Source organism: Eriocheir sinensis, chromosome 22 (assembly GCF_024679095.1).
Source record: "Eriocheir sinensis breed Jianghai 21 chromosome 22, ASM2467909v1, whole genome shotgun sequence".
Classification (NCBI taxonomy): Eukaryota; Metazoa; Arthropoda; class Malacostraca; order Decapoda; family Varunidae; genus Eriocheir; species Eriocheir sinensis.
This window is the reverse complement of record NC_066530.1, coordinates 8389909-8411412: the sequence shown is the minus strand read 5'-3', so window position 1 is coordinate 8411412 and position 21504 is coordinate 8389909. Positions and strand designations below refer to the sequence as shown.

The 21504-nt window shown below is 46.2% G+C and overlaps 1 protein-coding gene and 1 long non-coding RNA gene across 2 annotated transcripts; one reads left to right on the top strand and one right to left on the bottom strand.

The window, feature by feature from the left end:
* Nucleotides 1–2150: 2150 nt before the first annotated feature.
* Nucleotides 2151–16787, top strand: LOC127001991 (fructose-bisphosphate aldolase-like). Its single transcript, XM_050867304.1, has 6 exons — nucleotides 2151–2316; nucleotides 13562–13775; nucleotides 14795–14914; nucleotides 15067–15312; nucleotides 15476–15658; nucleotides 16041–16787. The coding sequence occupies exons 2-6, from the start codon at nucleotides 13572–13574 to the stop codon at nucleotides 16377–16379; spliced, it is 1092 nt and encodes a 363-aa protein (XP_050723261.1). The 5' UTR covers nucleotides 2151–2316; nucleotides 13562–13571; the 3' UTR covers nucleotides 16380–16787.
* Nucleotides 2730–13555, bottom strand: LOC127001992 (uncharacterized). The gene is made up of 2 exons (XR_007755624.1): nucleotides 4564–13555; nucleotides 2730–4413 (listed from the first exon to the last, which is right to left on the bottom strand). It is a non-coding gene; the product is annotated as an uncharacterized LOC127001992 (long non-coding RNA).
* Nucleotides 16788–21504: the final 4717 nt, after the last annotated feature.

Genomic DNA, 21504 nt, shown 5'->3' with positions numbered 1-21504 from the left:
AGAGAGAGAGAGAGAGAGAGAGAGAGAGAGAAAAGAATGGCACAACTATTTATTCGCTTTCCTCTACAACTGGCACATGCATCTTCTGTGCCCCTCATCAACCAGTCAGACCCAACGAGCCACCTTTCCGCCAAGCAACAGGGAAGAGTCAATTTAGCTGTTTGGGTGACATTGGGTGCGGGGTGGGAGGGAGGGAGAGAGGCATGGGAGAGGGAGAGAGTGGGGGGGGGGGGGGGCGGGGATGTGGTGTGCAGGGGACCACTGGCAGTTCTCAAACCCTCAAGCGCCCCAGCACACATATTTGACACGCTTTTCGTAGGAGTTTTTGGGCATTTCCAGGGGTAGTTTAATGGCCGTGGTGGTAGTTTGACCCTTCTTCTATGCTATGATTGTGAAAAATCACTCATGAAAACCCGACTGATCTCCTTTTTGACCTTTGGAGATAGTTGATGTGAGAGGTGAAAGCGCTGTGGGGTGTGGTAGTGACGCTCCTCGCTCATTGGTGGACCGATTCCCAGTAGCCAATCAGAGCCAAGGATCCCTCGCACACCCCCAACACACCCCCAGCCATAGGGAATGAAGGCTTTAGGGACAGGTGGCATAGGGCGAAACTCCTCCTTTGGTGTATTTAAAAACTTTAGGTGACCTTGTGGAAACGGAATGAACGAAGAAAACCATCGCATTTCGGACAGTTTTCATAATGGAGAACGTGTGTCGGTACTCTCATATGCTTCAGTACCTACTTTCCAAAGTCCAAAAAGTAGATCAGTCGGGTTCTAATATGATTATTTCTTCAGGTTCACGGTACAGAGGAAAAATCAAACTACTTGTACTCGTAAAACTACCCCTGGAAATGCCCACAACTCCAACGAAAGCCTTTTTTTGAGAATATGGAACTGGCAGGACACTAGTATTTTTTAAACTATCACTAAATCACTATTACTGGTTGCCCACATGTGGTTATTCACCTCAGCTAACTATCAGTAGGCTAAAGCATAATGAGGTCTGTTATCGCTGCTGTCACTTTTAGTTCCTGGAGGACAGATTCTGGGTCGATATCCTCAGATGCTTCCACCTTTCACGACACTTCTTTCCAAAGGCCGAAAAGGCGATTAATCGAGTTTTCATGAGTGTTTTTTCACGTTCATGGTACAAAGGAATGATTTAACTACCACCAGGACCATAAACTACACCTGAAAACACCCTCAACCCTTACGAAAACCCTGTCAAATGCGAATGGTAAGAGGCGCAGCGTGTGAGAAATATGTCTCTTGTTGGTGGCCGAAAAGGAGATTAATCGGGTGTTCAGGAGTGTTTTTTCACGTTCATGGTACAGAGGAATGACTAACTGCCACCAGGACCATAAACTACACCTGAAAACACCCTCAACCCTTACGAAAGCCCTGTCAAATGCGAGTGGTAAGAGGCGCAGCGTGTGAGATGTCCCTGTTGTTGGTGGCCGAAATAAGATTAATCGGGTGTTCAGGAGTGTTTTTTCACGTTCATGGTACAGAGGAACGACTAAAGTATCATCGGGGTCATGAACTACACCTGAAGACACCCACAACCACTACGAAAAGTCTGTCAGATGCGAGTGAATGAGTGAGCGTTTCAGAATTTGGGACCAGACACATTTGACGAGGGTTTCATATGAGTTTAATTGGAGCATTTCCAGGGGTACTTTTATGACCCTGTGGTAGTCTGATCCTTCTTCTGTACAGTACCACGAACCCAAAGAAACACCATTACAAGCCGACGGATCTCCTTTTCGGCCTTTGGAAATACTTAGGTCGGCATTATAAGACACTTTCGCTTCTCACATCAGCTATTTCTAAAGGTCAAAGAAGGGGTCAGTCGGGTTCTAATGAGTGTTTCTTCAGGTTCAAGGTACAGAAGAAGGCTCAAACTACCACCAGGGTCATAAAACTACTCCTGGAAATGCCCACAACTCCTACGAATGCCTTGTCAAATATGTGTTCTTGGGCGGTGAAATGTCTTATAATACTACCCTAGTTAGGTTAGGTTAGGTTAGGTTAGGTTAGGTTAATGTGAGAGGCGCGGGCGTCTGAGAATACCGACAAGTGTCCCTGGTGATGGTGGCGCAGGTTGGCTTGGTAACAGAGCCGTGGAGTGTGGAGGTGACGTATAGCACTCTCTTGCCTACAGGAGCTTGCTTATACCTCTATCTTGCCTCCATGAGCTCGTTGTATACCACTGTCTTGCTTCAACCGGCTCGCTTTCTCGCTCGCTGCCTCGGCCCGGCGTTTCACTCGGCCACCAGCAGTCACCTCAACCACACGCTGCCCTCCACATCAGGTGAGCCACGTAGAGTAACAGTTTTGTGTTATTGACGTAAGATAAGGGAGTAAGAGTGAATGATAGTGACAGTAAGACATGTTAGTAGAAGTGACTGATTGTAGGAGTGACTTACGGAAGATAATGTTAGTAGGAGTAGTTGTGATATGTGAATTTGCCACGTAGATTAACTGTTTTGTGCTACTGACGTAAGACAAGGGAGTAAGAGTGAGTGATAGTGACAGTAAGACATGTTAGTAGAAGTGGCAATGAATGTAGGAGTGACTTACGGAAGATAATGTTAGTAGGAGTGGTTGTGATATGTGAATTTGCCACGTAGATTAACTGTTTTGTGCTACTGACGTAAGACATGGTGGAAAGAGTGAGTGATAGTAACAGTAGGACATGTTAGTGGGAGTGACGGTAACAGTAGGAGTGACTTACGTAAGATGTTAGTAGGAGTGGTTGTGATATGTGAATTTGCCACGTAGAATAACTGTTTTGTGCTACTGACGTAGGAAAGAGTGAGTAATAGTGACAGTAAGACATGTTAGTAGAAGTGACAGTGATTGTAGGAGTGACTTACGTAAGATGTTAGGAGTGGTTGTGATATGTGAATTTGCCACGTAGAGTAACTGCTTTGTGCTACTGACGTAAGACATGGTGGAAAGCGTGAGTGATAGTGACAGTAAGACATGTTAGTAGAACTGGCAATGATTGTAGCTGTGACTTGCGTAAGATATGTTAGTGTGAGTGGTTGTGATAGGTTAGTTTGCCACATAGGTTAAGGCGAGTGTGTTATTCTGACAACGTAAGACATGATAAGAGATAGTAAAACATGGTAGTAAAAGTGACTGACGTAAGACAAGGTAGTAGAAGTAAAAGTAAGTGATTGTGACAGTCTTAGAACATGAGTGGTAAGAGTGACATTAGTAACATGATCGTAAGAGTGCTATTAACAGGTGACAGTCATGTTAGTGTAAGACATGATAGTTATAAGATTGCGTTAGTCTTGACATTAGTGGAAAGTGACGATAACATAACGATAGTACATGATTTTAACGGGAGACAGTCGTTGATAGTAAATTAAGGAAACCTCGAGTATATAGTACAATCTGCCTAACCCGGTAAACGAAGAGAAGTGACAGCAGGGAGGGAAAGGAAGGTAGTGGATAAAGAATTAGCCAACAGATCAATGTTTTTTTTTCTTTCTCGTCGGCAAATAAGAATGAAAATAAGGAAACAGTGAGAATAGTAAAGTCTGTCTAACTCGGTGAATGAAAAGAAGTGACAGCAGAGAGGGAAAGACAAGTAGTGGATATAGAATTAGGCAACAGATCAGTCAAAGTTTTATCTCGTCGGCAAATAAATGAGGAATAAAAATAAGGAAACATCGAGTATAGTAAAATCTGAGTAACCGGGTGAATGGAGTGACAGAAGGGAGAGGGAGAGAAACTAGAGGATATAGAATTAGAAAACAGATCTGTCAATGCTTATTCTCGTCAGCAAATAAATGAGGAATGCAAGTAAGGGAACACGAGTATAGTGAAGTCTCCCTAACCTAGTAAATGGAGGGATGTGACAGCAGGGAAAGAGGAGAAAGTTGTGGATGGGATGAAGAAACCGAGGTGGGAGAGAGAGGGAGAAGGGAGGGACTGGCTGGCTGGCTGACTGGCTGGCCACGTCACCTCAACTAGGAATTTGAAGCTTGCCATACAAAAGAGCACTGAAGTAAAGATTAATATATATTCTACTGATGAATAGTTGTAGTGTCCTGTTTTGTTTAATTTAGTAGTTATATAAGGTAATTTGATTTTTCTCGTCCAATAAGCTTAGTAGAGTCTTTATCGCCTATCTTACAAGCTTTCTCTTCCTTTCCTTCCCTCTTTCCTTTCTCATTCCCTTGATATCAGTTTCAGCAATATCAGCCAGCCACACGCCGTTCATTGCCGTTCCTTGACCTTTCTCCTCCCATAAGCTTATAGGAACGTGTACCCATCACCCATATTGCAAGCTTTCTCTTCCATTCCTTCCCTCTCCCCTTTCTCTTTCTCCTTCCCTTGGTATCATTTTCGGCAATATCAGCCAGCCAGACGCCGTTCCTTGCCGTTCCTTGACCTTTCTCGTCCCATAAGCTAAGGAACGTGTACCCATCACCCATATTACAAGCTTTCTCTTCCTTTCTTTCCCTTTCCCCTTTCTCATTCCCTTGGTATCATTTTTTGGCAATATCAGCCAGCCAGACGCCGTTCATTGCCGTTCCTTGACCTTTCTCGTCCCATAAGCTTATAAGAATGTGTACTCATCACCCATATTGCAAGCTTTCTCTTCCTTTCTTTCCCTCTTTCCTTTCCTTTCTCATTCCCTTGATATCAGTTTCAGCAATATCTGCCAGCCACACGCCATTCATTGCCGTTCCTTGACCTTTCTCATCCCATAAGCTTATAGGAACGTGTATCCATCACCCATATTATAAGCTTTCTTCTCCTTTCCTTCCCTCTTTCCTTTCCTTTCTCATTCCCTTAATATCAGTTTCAACAATATCAGCCAGCCAGACGCCGTTCCTTGTCGTTCCTGACCTTTCTCATCCCATAAGCTTATAAGAACGTGTATCCATCACCCATATTACAAGCTTTCTCTTCCTTTCCTTCCCTCTTTCCTTTCCTTTCTCATTCCCTTGATATCAGTTTCAGCAATATCAGCCAGCCAGACGCCGTTCCTTGACCTTTCTCGTCCCATAAGCTTATAGGACGCGTATCCATTACCTATATTACAAGTTTTCTCTTTTCTTCTTTCCCCTCTCTTTCATTCCCTTGATATCAGTTTGTGTCATCCAGCCAGTCGTCATTCTCCAATACCTTTCAATGAACAAATTTTAGGGTTAAAGGCTACAGCTTAACTTTCTTGGTGATGACGCAAATATACCAAGTTGAAAAAACGGCTCTAAAAAGACAAATCAGCCACACTATATAGTTATCAAAGACTATTACGACGTTTAAGAATGTCGGGAGAATCTCATTAGTTAGGGAAGTTGTGTTGGGGGTAGGTTTGGTTACCGTGGCTGACGTGACGTACAGGAGGTAGACGCCGGGGTGGGTGGGGGGGTGGGGTAAGGACCAAGAATGCGGGGCTTGGTCTGTAGGCCTATCCGCTTGTCCTCTGCCTGATACTACCCTCTAAACATCCAGTTGTCTTTTAAATTCTGAGAAGCGGTGTTTAGTGAGACATTTTCAGTTGCAGTTAAGAATACAGAGACGCTGAGAATCATACAATCTTGCATATCCTAACTAACGGGGAACATACACCCGACTATTTAGTTAGGTAGTAGTGGATGCAAGATAGTGAGGCTGCTGCGTGGTTCAACATCTCTATACGATAAGCTGATAATTATAATCCTTTTCGAGTAAGAACATTCTCACGAGTAATCTTAAGAACTTTTCCTGATTAGATACGTTCACGTGTGTCACCGGCTCTCAGACACTCGGAGAACCTTTTAAAATTACTGAGTTACGTAAATACTGCCAACCTTTTTTTTTCGGTGTAGAGCATGGAAATTTCTGAGCCTACGGTACAACTCTGCCAAATTCTCGTACACTGAACATTGCATTTATCATTTTTAGGCTCCAAGACTGTCGTAACCACACAAATAACGATAGGAAATTAAAGTTAGCGTTGAAACTGTTAAATATTGATGGGTTTAGTTCTTTTTTGCTATAGTTATCGGTCAGAAACTACCAAAATGCAATTCGCTTAATACGATAATTTGGCAACGCTGCTACGGTATCATCGGTCTGCAGATGTTCCACGTTTGGTTGACTACGGCATGTCACATAAAAGCCTATATTCCTTCCTACACGTCTCAGCACCTCGGTTCGTCAATATGCAAAGCCTCACGTAAAAGTTACTGGGATATTCATGTAATCCTGTGTTGCCCGTATTCCTGTATTCTTAAACTTCTCTGCACATGACTTCGCCTGTTTGAAAAGCCCCTCGTAGAAGTTGTTGGGATTTTCATGGACTTTTGTGATCCTAGCGATAGTTCAATCTGACTTCTGCACCATGAACGGGAAAACCATTACTTAGATATTTTTATATTATTATTAATACTATAAATTATTAGTTTTATGAGGGTATAATGGGAAAGTTTTTATGTTTATTTTGATCGCATGAAGGGTTTCGCAATGCCACGCGCAGACTTAACCACGACTTAACCTTTCTTCGCTTGACTGGTCCTATATGCTTCGCTTCGACTCTCTCTCTCTCTCTCTCTCTCTCTCTCTCTCTCTCTCTCTCTCGCACACACACACACACACACACACACACACACACACACACACACGCACGCATGCTGCTCCGTCCGCCCCGCTTCCGAAAGGTTACTGGGGCCTTGAGATCTTGCCACACACACACACACACACACACACACACACACACACACTCTGGTAACTCAATCGGTTAGAGCGCCGCGCTGCAAGGCTTCACGGCCAAACAGGCGGCAGTTCGAACCCCGCTCAGGCCGGATTCTTTCCGTTGACTAGGAGTGGTTACTGTCCCCCCTTTAGCAAGGGAGATGGGGTGTGTGGTGTGTGAGGAGATCGACAATAATGAGCACTTGCTCACGTCGTGAGGGTGCCTGCTGGCGAAAGCGAGTCCAACTCGTGATAAGGCCGTGGTGAATTACACACACACACACACACACACACACACACACACATCTTCAGACTTGCACAAAAACACGTACTCTTTAATTCTTACTTTGTCTCGAGAGTTGCCGGCACGCACACACATTCTTATACGCCAGCCCCCTATAAAAACACGTACGACCACTACCTTCGCTCTAGAGGTTGTTCATGTACAGCGTTGTCTGCGTACCTGATTCGCTGACACAAGAGCCAGGTAGCGTACTCGATATTTAAAGAGGTGTGAATCAAAGGAATAGGCTTAGCTAGCATGACTGAATAAGGTAGTAGTAGTAAAGATTATAGTAGTAGAAGTAGATTGCTAGGAAGGACGAACTTGTAATATGAGCGGATGGTGACACTTGAACCCCCTCAGACCCATGAACGCATTTTGCATCAATCACAAAATGTTGTCCGGTAACACCATGAAGCGTCATTGGCCTCATTGAACACTAAATATTCACCAAAAATCGGGAAATGACGGTATCTATATTATTTTGGGGCAAGTTGTGAGTGAGATGATTAATTTTAAAAGTAAGTGTGTAGCACCTGTCTGGCCGCAATGCACCTGTCTCAACTCTTTGCAATAACAGCTTTCCATTAACATTTTAGTTCGACTCTGTCTCTGTCTGTCTTCCTACTACGGGCTCAAACTGCCAACGATATGGAAATGAGCACCACAACCAGCTATACCGTATGCCCTCAACTTTGCGTTTATCTTTCTCAATCACACAAAATTGAAAACCAGGCAAAGAAACGACGCCACAAGGTACAGCCAAGTAGGGCCAAGTAGAGCTATGTCATTCAGAGGACATTACACAAGAAGCCAAGATTGAAGTCACCGATAAGGGCGATAGCGCTGAAGAGGCCCTTGACTGATATGAGGTTCCCGCCACGATCACGCCAGCAGGAGGTTATTGTACTCGATCCCCTCCGTCTTATCGAACTCTTTAGGGCAGGTTATCGTGCTTCGCTCTTATGTTATCGTACTCTTGAGATGACCATTATATAGTATGGTTTCGTTAAATTGTGATATGCTGTCCCTTATCGATGTTTGTGCACGAATATCCATGTAGGTTGAATGATACACACACACACACACACACACACACACACACACACACACACTTTTTTCATTCAGTCTTGTACGTCTGTATCTCTTCTCCCCCTCCTCCTCTTCCTCCACCACGTCCTCCCCTCCTTCCTCTTCTACCACCTCCTCTATCCCTATTCTTTCTCATTATTATTATTATTAGTAGTAGTAGTAGCAGTAGTAGTAAGCGTGAGCTGCAGGTATTGATAGAACATAACTGGGGAAGGGACGGTACTGAATAGGATGTAATTGAGAGGGACTGCTGTGTTGTGTTGCATCGTGGGGGGGGAGGGGGGGTGTAGTGGAGGGGAGGGAGTGTGTGTCCTTGGGTGTAGTGGGAGGCTTGTATAAGTGGGATATGAGTGTAGTGGGTGTAATCTTGCTTGTAGGTGTAGTGGACGGGTTGTGTTGTGTTTACAGTAGTGGGGGTGAGTGTAGTGGGTGTAATCTTGCTTGTAGGTGTAGTGGATGGGTTGTGTTTTTTTTTTTTTTTTTTTTTTACGTCGTTGCCTGTTGCGCCGGTAGGCATCTTCCTGGTGGGGCCTGATGGTAGTGGGGGTGAGTGTAGCGGGTGTAATCTTGCTTCTGGGTGTAGTGGAAAAGTTGTTTGGGTTTTATAGAAGTGGGGCTGTGTGTAGTGGGTGTAATCTTGCTCGTGGATGTAGTGGAAGGGTTGTGTTGTGTGTATTGGAGTGGGATGTCAGTGTAGTGGGTGTAATCTTGCTCATGGATGTAGTGGAAGGGTTGTGTTGTGTGTATTGGAGTGGGATGTAAGTGTAGTGGGTGTATTCTTGCTTGTGGGTGTTGTGGAAGGGTTGTGTTGTGCTTATAGGAGTGGGATGTCAGTATATGAATGTGCTAGTTTTCTTTTTCATATTTTTTGCCCTTGAGTTACTTCTTTTTCTGTGGTGGAAGGGTCGTGTTATGTGTATAGGAGTGGAACTGAGTGTATGTAGATATGAATGCTAGTGGTTTTTTTTATGTTTGTCCTTGAGCTGCGTCCTTTACTGTAGCGGGAGTCAGGATCTTGGTGGTGGGAGTTACTTGCTTTAGTGAGGACAAGCGGCGGCGTTTTTCTGCATCATGACTGCTCGAAAGGGTGTTCTCATGCGCGCCAAGGTCGTCTCCTAGTACGCTGTCGCCAAGGAGGAGCCGGTGACTTGACAGGACTAGCAGGAGCGAGTCTTGTGGCATTTGAAGCAAGGACTGTGCGGGGAAGACTTGTTTTCGGTCCGATTCTTTTCAGTGTGTTTTAGCGGTTGCAAAGGTTACTATACTGGTGTTACTTAATCTTATGTTATTGTATGATAAGATTAAGCCCGTATAATAACCTTTGGCACACCAACACTGTCTGGTCTAGACAGTGTTGGTGTACCCAACGTCATCTGGTAGCATTTGGTAATCAACCGATCTATATGGGAAGAGGCTGCGAATCACCTTGTAGTCTATCGCAATTTGAACAACCTGCTCTCCTCTATTCCCGTACCAACGCTCTGAAGAGTCTACCGTGTACCTTTTAATTCATTATTATTAGACGTATACACTTGGTATACTCAGGGTCATGGGGTATCCCTGGAATGACTTCGTGCCGAATCAGCGACTACGTGATGAAACTGTATTGAGGCCTGTCAGGAACTAAGTCCGTGAACGCCAACTCCGGCTATATCGGCACGTGGCGCGCTGCCCGGACGTCGATCCTGCTCACAGGGTTGTTTCTGTACGAGACAACCCTGAGTGGAGGAGACCAAGGGGGCGCCCACGTAACTCATGGCTGGGGCAAGTCAGCCGATCCGGCCTGGAGGGGCTTAGAATGGGATGGGTAACTGCGTGAGAGCTTGCTCGGGGGGGGATCATCTGAGTGGATGCGGCGAGTGAGTGAAACAACGCGCCGCCTGAAGTATGCTCCCCGTAAGTTAGACTTGTACAGCCTCTCCGATTATATAGAGTCGTCCACTTGTTACTTTCACACACCGAGAGAAGGACTTTACCTCCACCCCCTCACAGGTATTGCTCCACCTTCACGGGGCTCGTGGTGCGTAACCCACAAGATCTTTAGTTTCTTTACAAGTTTACACACACCCAATAGCCTTCAGACGCTCCCCCGTGTCGCAGCCCGGTGGTGCACGCTGACGGGAGCACCTTGACGCGGGAAGGTTGCCTCACGCACGGCGCCACCCAAGCGACACTCTGGACCTGTGTGTATGACGTGGGATGGGGGAGACGGAGTAGGGGGATGTAGATAATTGTGTGTAAGGGTGGGGGGATGGGGGTAAAGTGTGTGTGTGTGTGTGTGTGTGTGTGTGTGTGTGTGTGTGTGTGTGTGTGTGTGTGTGTGTGTGTGTGTGTGTGTGCACACGCGCGCGCGTATGCGCCCGCGCGTGCAGGTGGGTGAATCTCTCTCTCTCTCTCTCTCTCTCTCTCTCTGGCGATCATGAGTCCTGCACATGATCACACACACACACACACACACACACACACACACACGTAGTCAACGGTAGTATTCCCAAGCAGTGACAGACAGCGTAAGTCACGTCCCCAACTCCCAAGAATATACCTACACATGCATGGGGGTGGCTGGCAGGGGGTACCGGGCAACCTCACCTCCTAACATTGCTACGTGGAGGTGACGCAGGGGACGGCAGGGGAAGGGAAAGGACGGGGAAGGGGCGGAACGGGGTGTAGGAGAGGTGATGGGGGTGGGGTGGGGGGTGCAGTCTCCACGGCAACAACCCCGGCCAAGTCAGGGTCACACACACACACGGCTGCTAATCGTGCTTGCCAGTTTAACGTACAAGGGGAAACTGCTAGCAACACACACACACACACACACACACACACACACACACACACACACACGTTATACAAGTCTGTGTGTATGGCTAGAATAAGTTCATTACATAAGGGAATCTTAACATCAACAGGACACTAGTAAAGATGCGGCGATTGTATATGGATGATCATAGTATGGTTTCAAGCGATCCACAAAACAAAACGAGAAGAATTAGACTGTATTTGGGTGATAATTGTAGTTTCAAGACATGGAAAAGAGAAAGAAGAAACAGCGATTGAAAAAAGGCGTGCAAAGAACAAAGAAACAGCGATTGAAGTTGGATCATTGCAGTTTCAAGACGTACAAAAGAGAAAGAATAAACAACGATTGAAGTTGGATCATTGTAGTTTCAAGACATACAAAAGAGAATGAGAAAACCGCAGTTGAAGTAAGGCGATCATTGTAGTTTCAAGACATACAAAGAACAAGGAGACGTGATGTAAGTTGGATCATTATAGTTGCAATTGACGCAATGAACCAGGAAACTGCGATAGTATTTGGAGTCACTGTAGTTTCAAAACATACAAGGGAGAACATGGAAACGGGGACTGAAGTAAGGCGATTATTGTAGTTTTATTATGAGGCACTCGGAAGTAAACAAGAAGACTTCGATTGTATTTGGGTTAGCACAGTAATTTCCTTGATGGTCCTTGCCTCGAATCAACAACCCCAGAACGGAAGTGAGGTGGAGATGCCTCTTTTTCCCTCTTCCTTTGTTAAAGGACTCATCCTAACTCCTAACCACAAATATTGGAAAAAAAAAAAATTCGGTATTCCTGAACACCTCGGATTTTGCCTATTTCCTACACGTTCGTTAACTTATTTACATTAATGTTCTCTAAGCTGTCGTATGTTGCCTGCATGGCTTCCATCCCAAGTCTACTGTAGAGTCTAAACCAGTAGTTTTTAACCTTTTTTGCTCAAGAGACCCTTTTTACCATATGTAAGAATGTCATACCCTCCTTTCCGAAAGCACGAGTCATACCTTACCTGCGAGGGGGGTGCAGCGGCGTCGCTTCACTGGAGGGGGTGGGGCGGGTGAAGCATATATCTATAGATCTTAGGGTGGGGCTGCTCATTGCAGGAGGCCGAGGGAAAGCGTAGGTGTGACAGTCCTGTCTTTGGGTAAGGTAGTTTGAACCTTATCGTTCAGGAGCCTGTGGCACAGGGTAAGATGGGGGCTGCAGCAGGCAACTGATGCCTGCTGCCTGTTGTGCCGCCGCGGGAAGCTTGAAGGCAGTAAAAAGATAAATACGTATTACAAATGTTTGAGTCTGTCAATCTGTGATCCAAATTCCCCCGTAATACCCCCTGGTTGAAAACTCCGTGTCTGGGGCTATATGTAAAACTAGATTTATTTTATCTCTTGAAATTGTTAGGTGGAACTTTTTGTTAATTAATTAGCGTATAGTTGGTCGATGCCTGGCGAATGATATCTCACATTAAGCCCCGCGTTGCATGTTAAACCCTGTATTAAAAGTAAACACAAGTTAAGGAGTTACCGTATATGATGCACGTGGGAGGAAAGACTGAGAGCGCGCGCGCGCGCGCGCACACACACACACACACACACACACACACACACACACACACACACACACACACACACACACTCACTCACTCACTCACTCACTCACTGTTTTCCAGTACTTCAGAAGATAAGAGATCGTGGAGTGGGTTCGGTGATTACGCTTTTTAATTATCGGAACGAAGTTATGGGAGTGTCGGCCGAGATGATGATCATCATTTCGGGCGACACTGGTAATACCCATCAATGGGCTATTACCTGATTTTTTTAACGTATTAGTATTTATCAACAGTGCGGTGGCTACTTTGGATTTTTAACTCCATTTTTGGGATGGACTTGGCTGCAAGTGTTGGATTTTCAAAGTTAAGTCGACATATCACAAACTCAGTCATATTAAAGGATGAAAAAGTCAACAAAACTAACTAACCACGCCTTGAAAAAATGGGCCAAAAAGACAAAGGCCAACAAAGTGACCTCTTCCTTCAGGCACCACTGTTGTTATCTTCATCCATTCAGTGGTCCTCAACCTTTTTTTGCCCATTGCACCCTTTTCACCATGTGTCAGTGTGCCATTCCTTCCTTTCCAAGATTGTCTGACCCAAAAGGCGCATACCTCTCCTGCGGGAGGCGGTGCAGTACAACACTTTACCGGAGGGGGTGAGGTGAGGGAGGTGCTCGTAAAAGATTACCAGGGAGAGAGTAAGTCTGGACGCCCTGTCAAGGGGTAAGCTATTTCGAACCTTATGGCTCAGTAGCTTGAGGCACATGGCCCGATGGGCTGCTGCAGCAGGTGACCGACGCCTGCTGCCTTTTGTGCCCCCATAGGTAGCGCGAAGGTGAGGAAAAAAAAATCTTCAAACGTGAGTGCCCATCTATGATCCGAATTTCGTCCCTGAAACCTTGAAATCACCCCCTGGGAGGAACTTCTCCCCTGGTTGGGAACTCTTGCTCTAATTTCATCTCCATTTAGGCTTAAGTTTTTTTTTTCTTGGCTCTCGCTGTCACTGAACACTTGCTTCAGGAGCGTTAGATTTTACTCTATGTCCATGAGCACCTCAGTTACGTTAGGTTTTGTTCTCTCACTAGCCACGTTCCCAGTGAAGCCCAAGTGTGTAATCAGTCTCTTCTCCCCGCAGAGCAAGCACGATGACCACCTACTTCAGTTACCCCAGTGAAGCCCTGCAGAAGGAGCTCCGCACCATCGCCAATGCCATCGTCAAGCCCGGCAAAGGCATCCTGGCCGCCGACGAGTCCACGGGCACGATGGGCAAGCGGCTGACGGCCATCAACCTGGAGAACACCGAGGAGAACCGAAGGAAGTACCGTCAGCTGCTCTTCACGACCGACAAGGTGTGTGTGTGTGTGTGTGTGTGTGTGTGTGTGTGTGTGTGTGTGTGTGTGTGTGTGTGTGTGTGTGTGTGTGTGTGTGTGTGTGTGTGTGTGTGTGTCACGAATTTAGTTTCTTTTTTATCTTTGACACTTTTTTTCTTCCTTCCTCACACTCTTCTTCTTTTCCTACTAATGTTTTTTTTTTCCGCTTTTCTTTGATCCTTACTTCCATCCTTCCTTATTTCCTTACACTCCTTTCTTCCTTCTCTCCGTTTCTTCTTTTCAGTTCTTTACCCTCCTTTCCTTCCTTCCTTACACTCCTTTTTCCTCTCTTTTTCTATTCTTTCTTTTTACTTCCTATCCTTCCTCACATTCCTCCTTCCTTCCTTATATTTCTTCCTTTTTAACGTTCTTTCTTCTCCCTTTTCTTTATCCTTCCTTCCTTACACTTCTATCTTTTTTCTGTTCTTTTCACTTCTCAATCCTTTCTTCCTTACATTTCTTTCTTCTTTTTCCTTCTTTTCTGTTCTTTCTTTTCTCTTTTTCATCCGTTCTTCCTCTCTAATCTTTGCCAATCGTTCCTTCTTACTTTATTTTCTTTCTTTTTAATCTGTTTTTTTTTTTATTCTTCCTTCCTCTTTTATAATCTTCGACACTTGTTCCTTTTCCTTTCCTCCCTTCCTTCTTTCCTTCCTTACCTCCCTATTTTCTACTTTCCTCCTTTCATTTGTTTCATTCTATCTTCCGATTCTCCCTTCTTCCTTTCTTTTCTTCTTTCCCTCTATCCCTTTCTTACTTCCTTTCCTTCCACCTTCCTTCTTTAAATTAAATCCTTTCTTCCTCCCTTATTTCATTTACTTCGTTTTTCTCCTCCTTTCTTTCTTCCTTGTATCCTGTCAATCTGTCTTCCAATTCATCTGTGCAGTCTGTTTTGACTGTTCATTGATCTCTAAAGCCTGGTTAGTTGCACATGAACAGACTTAGTTGGGAAGTACGTCTTTACACACTGTGGTAACTTTACACTCTCTCACTCTCTCCAGGAAATTGGGAACTACATCTCCGGCGTGATCCTCTTCCACGAGACGCTGTACCAGAAGGCTGATGACGGCAGGCCCTTCGTGGAGCTCATCAAGCAGCTGGGCATCATCCCCGGCATCAAGGTGCGTCCATTGCGGTAGGATCATGAAATTCCAAGAAACTGTTCAGAAAGCTTCCCCACCTTGTATAATAATAATTATGGTTTGCAATGGATTCGGCAGTAAACAATGAAACGTTTGTGGTTCGATTCAGCCAATTGTATCTCTGTTCCCAGGTGGACCAAGGTGTTGTGCCACTGATGGGCTCTGAGGGCGAGAGCACCACCCAGGGCCTTGATGACCTGTCCCAGCGCTGTGCCCAGTACAAGAAGGACGGGTGTGACTTTGCCAAGTGGCGCTGTGTCCTCAAGATTGGCAAGAACACCCCAAGCTACCAGGGCATGCTGGAGAACGCCAACGTGCTGGCCCGCTACGCCTCAATCTGCCAGATGAACGGCCTCGTCCCCATCGTGGAGCCCGAGGTGGGTTGAGGTCTGAGTCTGACTCGTGTGTTATAAGTCTTTCCTGGGCTGCCAGATAATTCTTGTTCTTTGGAGGTATTTCTTGTGCCTAGATAAACATCACGTACTTGTAGTAGTGTTTACAAAGTTTACAAAGCTAAGTAAGTGTGCATCTTCACGCCAGGTGTTGATGGACGGAAGCCACGACCTGCTGCGGGCACAGAAGGTGACCGAGACCGTGCTGGCCTTCACGTACAAGGCGCTCAACGACCACCACGTCTTCCTGGAGGGCACGCTGCTCAAGCCTAACATGGTGCTGGCCGGGCAGGAGTGTTCCGTCAAGTACACGCCCCTGCAGGCGGCCGAGGTGAGTGATTTGAATTGCATTGACTTTGATACAGTAAGGGAGGCAGACCAAGGGCTGAGTAAAGGTAACGAAAACAGGACACAAGATTCTCTTGTAAAAAGAAGGGAGGCCAAAAAATGAATGACTGGGTTTGCTTCGGAGATGTTTCTGCCTCTCATATTAAGACCTACATCGTATCTTGTCCAACTTGAATCAGAAAGTTAATCATTACCTTCATTCCTCCATCCCTTCCACTGGTAAACTCTGAAGCAGTCTTCCTCATACAGTATTTTCTTCTACAACAAACTCATGTGGCTTCCAGTGGTTTAAATGATTAAAATCTTAAGAGATATAACAGTAAAGCATCAAATTCCTTGCGTGTCATGAGCCTCTCCCCTCCCAGGCCACCGTGCTGGCCCTTTCCCGCACGGTGCCTGCGGCGGTGCCCGGCATCTGCTTCCTGTCCGGCGGCCAGTCCGAGGAGGAGGCCACGGTGCACCTGGACGCCATCAACAAGTCTACCGTTGCCCAGAAGCCTTGGGCTCTCTCCTTCAGCTACGGCCGCGCCCTGCAGGCCTCTGCCATCAAGGCCTGGAAGGGCACCGACGTGAAGGCCGGCCAGGCGGAGCTCCTCAAGCGTGCCCGCGCCAACAGCCTGGCGGCCCAAGGGAAGTACACGGCGGGCTCCGTCTCCGGGGCGGCCGGCCAGGCAGGGCTCTTCGTCAAGAACCACCAGTACTAGGGAACACATTCCACGCGACACTGAGAACGATGAGGACATTGCTAGCCAGATGTGAACCTTGTATTCTCTCTCTCATCATTTCCTTTTCCTCGCTGTCTCTCCTGTCACTGTTTACTGTCATATCTCTCTGTATTCTCTTTCTCTCCCCCTCCGTGGCTCACGGTGGGCGGAAAGCGGCTGCCTCTCCAGCCTCAGCCGCGGTGGCCGAGTAGGAAATTCTGAACAAAACCAGCAAAGGTGTAAAAATGTCCACAATGTGTGCCTTTTGCCTTCCTTTCGTGCCCTACTCCTTCAAACGCTTCCCAAAGACATGCACATTTTTGCACCTTCAATAATTTAAACTGAGGTAGGTGAAAAAGATATATTTTGCAGCTATTCCAAGGAACTGAAAATAAATATTATTCTTAACACTGTTTGATTTGTCCTCAAACTGTTGACCTGAACACAGAGACGCGGCGAGTGAAGCTGACACACACACACACACACACACACACACACACACACACACACACACACACACACACACACACACACTTCTCGGTACCACTGAGAACCCTGTAGAACTGAGGGACGTCTTCAAACGTGACACTTTCCAAGCTGCAAAGGAGTGCATTGGAAAGCGGCCGAGGTCGAGTTTTCCCTTTACAATCACTGAATGGAACGGTTGAAGGTCGGTATTCTCAGATGCTTCCGCCTCTCGCATCAATTACTTCCAAAACCCGAAAGGGAGATTAAAATTTGGTTTTAGTTAAACATCTACTGAATGTTCTTAGGTACATGGTACAGAATCATGGTCAAACTACCGCCAGGGTCATACAGCCAACTATATGGAAACGCCAAAAACTCCTTCGAAAGCCTTGTCACCAAAAAACAAAACTTTTTTTTACTCCACTCGATAGAATCTCTCACGTTTCTTGCTGGTAACATTTAACACTCACATACGACAAGGAGGAAAACGGTGCTATGCCTATAACCCTCCCATTAGACCGGAAGGCAGCAAGGAAGACATGTTTTTCCACTCGTCAGCAGTTTGTTCTTATAGGGTTCACGCGCTGGCCAATCGCGATGACACTGACGGAGCTCTCTCGCCTCGAACTCTTCACTGTGCAACTGTCACTGCAACACAAACGCTTAGAAAGGAGACTAACATGAAAGAGGAGAAATAAATAATGCAAGACTATGAAGGGAAATGAAGTGATTGACAGTGGCGAATATATTGGCACTATCTACACAAATGATAAGACAAGAAATATGAGAAGATAAATGAAGTAAAAGAGAGAGAGAGAGAGAGAGAGAGAGAGAGAGAGAGAGAGAGAGAGAGGAATGAAGCAACTATTACAAAGTATTTTCAAAGGCCGAAAAGGATAGCCTACTGCGACTACCCAAACGCTGCAAAGACATTTATTCTGTTATAACTTGGGAACGAATGTGAACGGGAATATACTAGATTTCCAAGAGTAACAACTGCCTCTCTTCTTGCCCCCCCTCCGGAAGCCCATGCGAGTTGTTATAGTGTTAAGGTTATATGTTATAGTGGGGAGCAAGGGAGAGAAAGCTGGTAGGCGAGGGAATGATTGAGTGTGCTGAGAGGGAGAGTCGGGACAGGGAAAGCTGGGTTAATAAAATCAAACTCTTCCGCCCTCCACACCAACTATTTCCAAAGGTCAAAAAGGAGATCTGTCGGGTTCTAATGACCGTTATTTAGGTTCACGGTACAGAGGAAGCGTCAAACAACCAGAGGGACTATAAAACTACTCCTGGAAAGGCCCACAACTCCAATGAAAGGCTTGTTAAATGCGTGTGCCTGGGCGACGGAATGTTTAAACGGGCTATTACACTGGGCAAATTTTCCGTGAATCTTCAGTCAAACCACGATTTCCGCTGGCGTGGTTCTCATATTTCCGTGGTTTTCTGACGTGTCGACGATCTTCCAAAGCTACGGTAGAGTTCCTTGAAGGACGGCGGCATTACTCACCATCATCATCAGCAGCAATAACAAGAAACAAATGAGAACCACGCTAGCGGAAATCGTGGTTTGACTGAAGATCCATGGAAGCTTTGTCCAGTGTAATAGCCCCTTAAGACTATGCCCCCACTGGATACACGTCTGCTGTGGCCACCCCTTTAAGCGAAGAGGGCGCCGGAAGTATAGATAAGCAGATATTGTAGTTAATTCTTTCCTTGTAATTATTAGCCTGAACGCCCGGCAAGAATAGAGATGAAACGCCCCTATTCTTAAACGTCTCCGCGGCTCAGTTCACCTGTCTGAAAAGCCTCTATTAGAAGTTGCTGGTATTTCCATGGACTCGGTGATACTGGTGATAATTTTACACGACTTTCGCTCCTTGAAAACGTCTCCGCGGCTCAGTTCGCCTGTTTGAAAATCCAGAAGTTGCTGGCATTTCCGTGGACTGTTTTGTGATGCTGGTGATAATTTTACACGACTCTTGCTCCTTGAACGGGAAAATCACCCATGAATTACACTCGGTGAATCTCTTGCCTTTTAGGGCCGTGTTAAGGGTCTATTACACTGGGCAAATTTTCCGTGGATCTTCAGTCAAACCACGATTCCCGCTAGCGTGGTTCTCATTTGTTTCTTGTTATTGCTGCTGATGATGATGGTGAGTAATACCGTCGTCCCTCGGTGAAATCTACCATAGCTTTGGAAGATTGTGGACATGTCAGAAAACCACGGAAATATGAGAACCATGCCAGCGGAAATCGTGGTTTTACTGAAGATCCACGGAAAATTTGCCCAATGTAATAGCCCCTTTACAAGTCAAACCCGAGAAGTTTCGGGTTCCTACAGAGCTCGGGATGAATAACTCCTTAGGGACCCGAAACTTCTCGGATTGGGCTTGTAATACGGTCCCTAAACCGACCTTGGTAGGGACCCGAAACTTCTCCGATTTGACTTAATTGTAATACGGCCCATAGTCGTAACGGGAGCCCGAGACGTTTTGTACTATGGACCGAAGAATGGGGCTGTGGGCTTAACTGGCTGTCAGATATGGATTCGGGTTATCATGGAGAGATAACCCGAAGTCAGGTGTGTAGCTACTAGTTATATGTTAATTCTCTCTCTCTCTCTCTCTCTCTCTCTCTCTCTCTCTCTCTCTCTCTCTCTCTCCGTTACTTCAATATTCTTCTTTCTCCTTTTACATTCCCTTTCCTCTCCCCTACATTCCTATCTCTCCCATTTTCCATTTTCTTTCCTTTCCCATCCCTCCTTCCCATTCTCTCTCTTCTTACTTTCCCTTATTGCACACACACACACACACACACACACACACACACACGTAATGAACTCTGAAAGTCATCCATATCAACGAAGCACATCCAACACTATTATAGGTTATATAGGAAAGTTCTCTTGTTCCTGTGGTGAAGGCCGCTAACACTGGATAGCTGTATGTTGTAGGGACCCCTGAAGCAAGCCGTTCTCTCTCTTCACGCTCGCCATGACCGGCAACCTCTGACTCGCATATTTCGATTTGAAGACACTATTAAAGCGGCTCGCACGCATTCCCGGTCATGGTCCCGATCGATCGTCCCCGATCACTCCCGATAAAGGCCCTGTCCCACCAACGCCCGGTACATCCCGAATCACGCCGAATTGGGTTACTTCGGCACGCCCACGGAAAAATCGGCACTGGTCGGCGGTCAACGAGCGCACATCTTGCCACGCCGGCATGCACCGGCTAGCGGCCAAAAAAGCCGCAGTCGTCAATAACTTTTTTCCGAGAGCTGCCCGGCAGAATTTTTGATCACGAGATACCGTGCCGACACCGTACAATGTACTTCATTACCGTGTTTCTGCCGGGCAAGCACCGTGCACATACCGGCTCTTGCCGGACGCTTATCGGCCTTTACCAGGTCATAATTTCTCACCCCGGTGTCCGCACGGTGTGAGTACGGTGCCCTAAGAATGCGCCCGGCAGGGTGAGAAGTTGTACTGGCTGGCAGTAGCTGGCAATTCACTGGCCCCAGGCTTATAGAACCGGCCATCCTATCCAGGTTTGCCAATTGGTATTCAGGCACCGTGATTTGTATTGGACTTAAATTTGATAATGAAAGGAATGAAATTTGGTATTGAACCATAAAAAAATAAGGAATATTTACACTTATACATCCCCTTACACACACACACACACAAAAAAAAAAAAAACCGTACATAGACAGTTCAACCTCCCCAGTAACCAAATATATTTTTTATAGTAATTAAAAGTTCAATATTTTCATATCTTAGTCGGAACGCTCGGGGTGAATTTTTACCTGTGCTGCAATATTCAATTTTCACCGTCACCCTGCAAACCAGAGACACCAGGATTAGTATTAAAAGGCAACGAATAAATAGTCATTAATTACGGCCGCGCCGGCCAGGTAGCGACCCCCGACAACTTTTTTTATTTCCTCGCCAGGCCGTCCCTACCCTATTCCTCCCCCTCTCATACCCTCCGGTTCCCACGCTTTTTCTACGAGAGTCTCGAGACGTGTATAAGTCTCGTAACGAGACTTATACACATCTCGTACAAGTACGCACAACGCAGCGACAGACCACCTTCCGCCTCCGGCCAGTTGCTGGCTCTTAACTGTGAACGTATCACTATGTCGAAGTGGAAAGGTTCCTATGAATCTGATCGTACTTATCACACCGAGTGGAAATAATAATTACAAAAACATATATGTTTTATTATTAGTTTGGCATTGAAAAAGTGAATCTGGTACTAAAAATTGAAGTATTTGGTCTTAAGTCCCTGAGTAAATCTGGCAACCCTGACCCCATTTCAGCTATCAGTGCTTTAGGCTAGGGTGCCCAATATATAGGCGGTGCTGCTTTACCGGGGTGTTTACCGGGAGGACCGTGCGATGCCGAGCACTTGCCGGGCATGTATCGGGCACGTACCATCCTGGTACCGTGTTTTGCCGTGCGAGGATCGGCCAAGACCGTAGTGATTTCAGCCTTTGCCGGGGGGCGGTTCTTTGGACACCGTGCTAGCATCGCGCCTGTCACCGAGGGAATACTGTGCATGTACCTTGCGCGTGTCGGCAGTCACCGTGCGAGCACCGGCCGCACACCGAACTATATCACGGTATAGGCCGATCTCTTGATTTTTGAAAATTC